Source organism: Tasmannia lanceolata, unplaced genomic scaffold (genome assembly GCF_043159265.1).
Source record: "Tasmannia lanceolata isolate RefF3 unplaced genomic scaffold, GAP_Taslan_0.1 ptg000013l, whole genome shotgun sequence".
Taxonomy (NCBI): domain Eukaryota; kingdom Viridiplantae; phylum Streptophyta; class Magnoliopsida; order Canellales; family Winteraceae; genus Tasmannia; species Tasmannia lanceolata.
The window spans coordinates 45,346,409-45,350,944 of record NW_027518690.1 but is presented as its reverse complement, the minus strand read 5'-3'; the positions used below and the strand labels follow the sequence as shown (position 1 = coordinate 45,350,944).

At 42.0% G+C, this 4,536-nt stretch overlaps 1 protein-coding gene across 1 annotated transcript; it reads right to left on the bottom strand.

The window, feature by feature from the left end:
- Positions 1-1,747: 1,747 nt before the first annotated feature.
- LOC143889249 (cytochrome P450 710A11-like) lies at positions 1,748-3,923 on the bottom strand. Its single transcript, XM_077393421.1, has one exon. It carries the CDS (start codon positions 3,516-3,518, stop codon positions 2,004-2,006), a length of 1,515 nt encoding a protein of 504 aa, XP_077249536.1. The 5' UTR covers positions 3,519-3,923; the 3' UTR covers positions 1,748-2,003.
- Positions 3,924-4,536: the final 613 nt, after the last annotated feature.

The window sequence follows — 4,536 nt, the reverse complement described above, 5'->3', positions numbered from 1 at the left end:
TGGATTCCCTGAATTTTTGTGGCGATAGACATTACCCGAATCCGGCCAAAGGTCAACATCCCCACTAATGGAATCTGCGTTAGATGATAAGCTAGAACAAGAGATCCATTTAGAGGGGATTCTGGTTTTGTGACACCAGCGGCAATCATCCCTCCATCTAGAGTTAAGGTATTGACGGAGAAAGCAAAACCATGCTCTGATCTATTACCATTATTAGGTCTCCTTGAAGGTCTCTCCACTCCTCCCCATGACGATGGGGGTGTATTGAGTCTAGCATGAGGGCATCTTCTACACTTAATCCGTCAAATAAGGCACTGCCAGTCCACCTCCCTTTTTGCGCCCGTCCGATCTTCCTTGCCCATCTACCATTCCCATCCTTCCAGATAATAATTAATATGTCATTTCCTTGAACTAACTCCATGTCTAAATCCTTTTGTCTTTTCCAGGTGCGTTCATACCCTTTAGGACATTGGGATTTGGGAGAATGATTTTGTAGTTGACAAGTGGCACAAGTGATTTGGTGTGGTCATTTCGACCATAAGGATAATACTAAAATGAAAGGGTCCAGTACTCTTTTTCCCATCTTATTTTACCTTACTTCTGCCTCATCTATGCGATGTCGTGATCAGATCCATTGATCTGAACTGCACCCATAATTCCGGCCAAATGCTGTTGAGAACACCTTGATATGATGATCTAAGTCCTTATCCATTTAGATTCGTGTAGGACTTTGTCTGGATATATTGAATACAAAATGAGTAGAGAGAGAGAGAGAGGGAAGGGAGTACTTTTTAGTGGAGGGGAGAGGTTGAGGAGCAAAGAGGGTGAAGGAAACTGCCAGATCTGTGGATTTCCAATAACTTATTTCGACAACATATTTGAAAATCTGGTTTTTTTTCACTCTCAGTCGCTGATTTAGAAATCCAAGGATTTGATCCGGATCTAAATCACAAATAAAAAAGGGCTGCAAATGTGAGAAATCCAAATCAAAATCTTCTCGGCATCCAAACGGGCCTCATGGTATCCCTATAAGAGAAACTAAATTGTTGATTTTTGTGATCCTTGATAGAGGTTCTACATCATCAATGATCTTGATTTTACGTACACGCCCTAATGTGGAACTCTAGAAATTATCTTTTTACCGTTGATCATGAAATTGATTTCGCTTGTTCTCTCACGGTAATGAAGAGAGTGGGAAATGAGTTGTCTAACCTCACCAATAATTTTTAGGAAGACACGCAGAGTCCTTGCGATATCGATTGTCATTATTAAGAGGGCTCATCTTTTTTTATATCATTCTCTCTATGTTAGTAAAATGGAAACTAAGGTTTTCATCACTAAAAGGGGTGCAAGAAGGCATGATTCATATCCTCTTATGAATGAGATAAATTATAAACAAACAGAGGTTGTTGTTGTGAAGGCTATATGACATGGACGTTGATGTGGATCCCTTATCACATAACTGGTAATATGATAAAAAAATTTTGAGGTTTTTGTACCTTTTCTTTTTGAACTTGACCTATCCACCTTACCACTGAGGTTAGCTGTCCACTTTAATCGCCCCCTTTTCTTCCCTAGCCCACCCCCCCTCTTTGACTGTTTTTTTTTTGACGGGATTTGGAAATTGGGTACCAACAAAAGAAGAGTCCAAATCACCCATACCAAAAGGCCTCTGTCCTAATCAGAAGCACATGTGCCCTTGTTAAATTTAGATATGCCGGACCCCACAGTAGTTTAACATGCAAGCTACAACACCAACCGTTCATCTTTCAAATTCAAAAACAAATTCAAATACATTTATTGGCTTTCTTTTTTCAGACTGACATCAATGCAAAAATCAATACAAATTTAAGACAGCGAGAGAGAGGAGGGAGGAGAAAGAATCCTTACATCAATCTATACAGCTTGACACACCCTAATTCCAAATACTTACCATTTCACGCAAAATTCGATTTCCCCATTCTACCCCTCTGCGGGGTAGAAAAGTAAAAAAAATAAATACCCTACAAGGAAGGGTAACGTTCACACCTACGAGAGAGATGAACGAGACAATCGTCTTTAGGAGCGATCGTGGGCACGTATGAGATCTCATCACAGCCGTCCGTTTTATACCTTTTAAAATCCAATAACGACACGAACAAGGCAATGAAAAGCGCGAGGTGATTGAGAGCATAACGTTGGCCCACACACTGGTGGGCCCCAGCACCAAAAGCCAAGAAGTTCCTCCTATATAACTGATCCTCATTCCGGTCCGGCATAAACCGGTCCGGGTCAAACCGGTCCGAGTCCTTAAAACCCTGAAACGACGACTCAAACAAAGACGGGAAAACAAGAGTCCCTTTCGGAACGGAGTAAGATTCCGTTAACGGAAAATCCTCCATTGCTATATGAGGAACAAGTGTCGCCGGTGGCCGGAATCTGACGACCTCCCTCGCCACCGCTTCCGTGTACTTCATCTCCCTCATCTGTTCCATCGTTATAAGTGTGTCAGATTCCGGTGACCAAATTCCGGCCACCTCATCTCGAACCCTGGAAAGAACGGCCGGATGAGATTCTAAAAGCGTAATTGCCCAGAGCAAGGAAGACGTGGATGCATCTTGGGCTGCGAATAGGAAGTCGAATAGATGGCCGCCGATCTCGATATTGCCGGAGTGATAGGGTTCCGGTAAACCGGCTGCAGAGGCTGAATCTATCTCTTTTACTGTATCTTCCATCCAGAAATCAATTAGGCATGAGGGTTCGACCCCGGCTCGAATGTTGTCTTTGGCTTCAGCCGCGCACCCCGCTAGGGTTTCGACTAGCCGGTTAACGGCCAGCCGAGCTGAGCGGAAAGCGAATCCTGGTAAATCTACTGGTAATGACATTAACCCCACGTTGAAGAAATTATAGTCTTTTTTGAAGTTTTCAAGTTGTTCTGATCTCAGATAAGGCCCAACAAAGACTGTTTGAGAAGTCTCTATGTTCATATCACGGCAGAGGATACGAAGTGCAATGGGATTTTGAATTTTTGAAGAGAGTTTTTCCCATTTTTTGAGGTGGTTTATGATGATTTTTTGTTGGAGAGAGAGGTATGTGGAGAGAGCTTTGGGTGTGAAATTGGGTGCGATTCTACGACGGAGATCTTTGTGGGTTTGACCAAACATGTAGATTAGATTGTGTTTTCCAAAGAGTTTTTTTCCAAATGGGTGTCCTATAACTTGAAATGCATCAGGGCGCACGTTAGCAAAGATCTTATGGGAGAGGTCTGTGCTACGTATGAAGAGAATGAAGTTACCGATTAAGTAGTTGGCAGAGAGTCCTTGAGGGGTGGATTTTGCTATGGAGGCTTGGAGTTCCCAGAATTTTGTGGGGTCTTTGACCATGGAAATTGCACTGCCCAGGAAGGGAAAGACTAAAGAAGGACCTGGCAGAGAGCGTTTTTTTCTAAGGTATCTAAGCTGTTCTAAGAGAATGAAGAAAGCTAAGAGAGAAATGAGATAAGGAGTGGCTAATGCTAACGTGCACCAGATGGTACCCATTAGGTATATAGCTCACGGGTTTGTCTCCCTTTAAACGTGGGAACACTTGGCCTTTTGTATTCGTCTTCTTACCCAATTCTCTGGCTTCTTCGCTTTGGGAAAGAGAAATGAAGAAGTTGGTTGAATAGCTTTGAATTTCTCTCCTCTGTATTGTTTTTCTTTCTCTTGTTGGATACATGAAATGGAAATATAAGCTTTGGTTCTATATATAGTGGAATTTGAATGGTCGTTGAGAAGTTTCTAGTAAAATTTGAATATAGTTAGAATGTCAGAGGCGATGAGGGGAGCGAGATTTTTCTGACCTATCTGGAATAGAAAGAAAGTCTTGGGATTGGAATGAATGGAACCAAGGTTAGGAATTTGCTCATTTTTCCCGTTCAAAACAAAGAACTTTCTAAGTCAGGGCCCAATTCAAACATAAGATTCGGAAAGAGGGAAGAATAGCTAAACGTAAAATCAGAACGAGGAGACATGGATAGATAGAGTGTTGGTTTTCTTTTCTATCTTTGTAGTATAATGAGGAATGATAGATACAAGGGAGCCCTTGCATCTATCATTGGTCATAGTTTTAAAAAATTAAAGTGGTGGAGAGTTCTAAAAGGCGGCTGGGAACAGATGGGGCCCACATCCAGTTAGGCATCGGTTTCAGGCGAGTACTTTTGGATATATGATAAATTCGCACCCCCTTTAGGATAATTCGCACCCCTATAACCTGAATTTCGGGCAGACTTTGACGCTTTTTTACGCCAAATCACGTTATCAGGGACGCGAATTATCCTTCAGGGCCTGCGAATTTATCATTACCCTTTGTTTTTTGTTACTTTTGCAGCTTTCTTACCGGTTGCAGTTTGTCGTGTAGCTGTTCCAAACCGCCACCTGCTGGTTATTTCATCTTATTTTACCTTTCTGTCGCCATTTTTTATGTTTTCATCTTATTCATCTTTCTGCCTTGTTTCATCTTGAAACCGATTTGGAATTTACGCTAGGGGCTAGGGCAATGATAAATTCGCACCCTTGT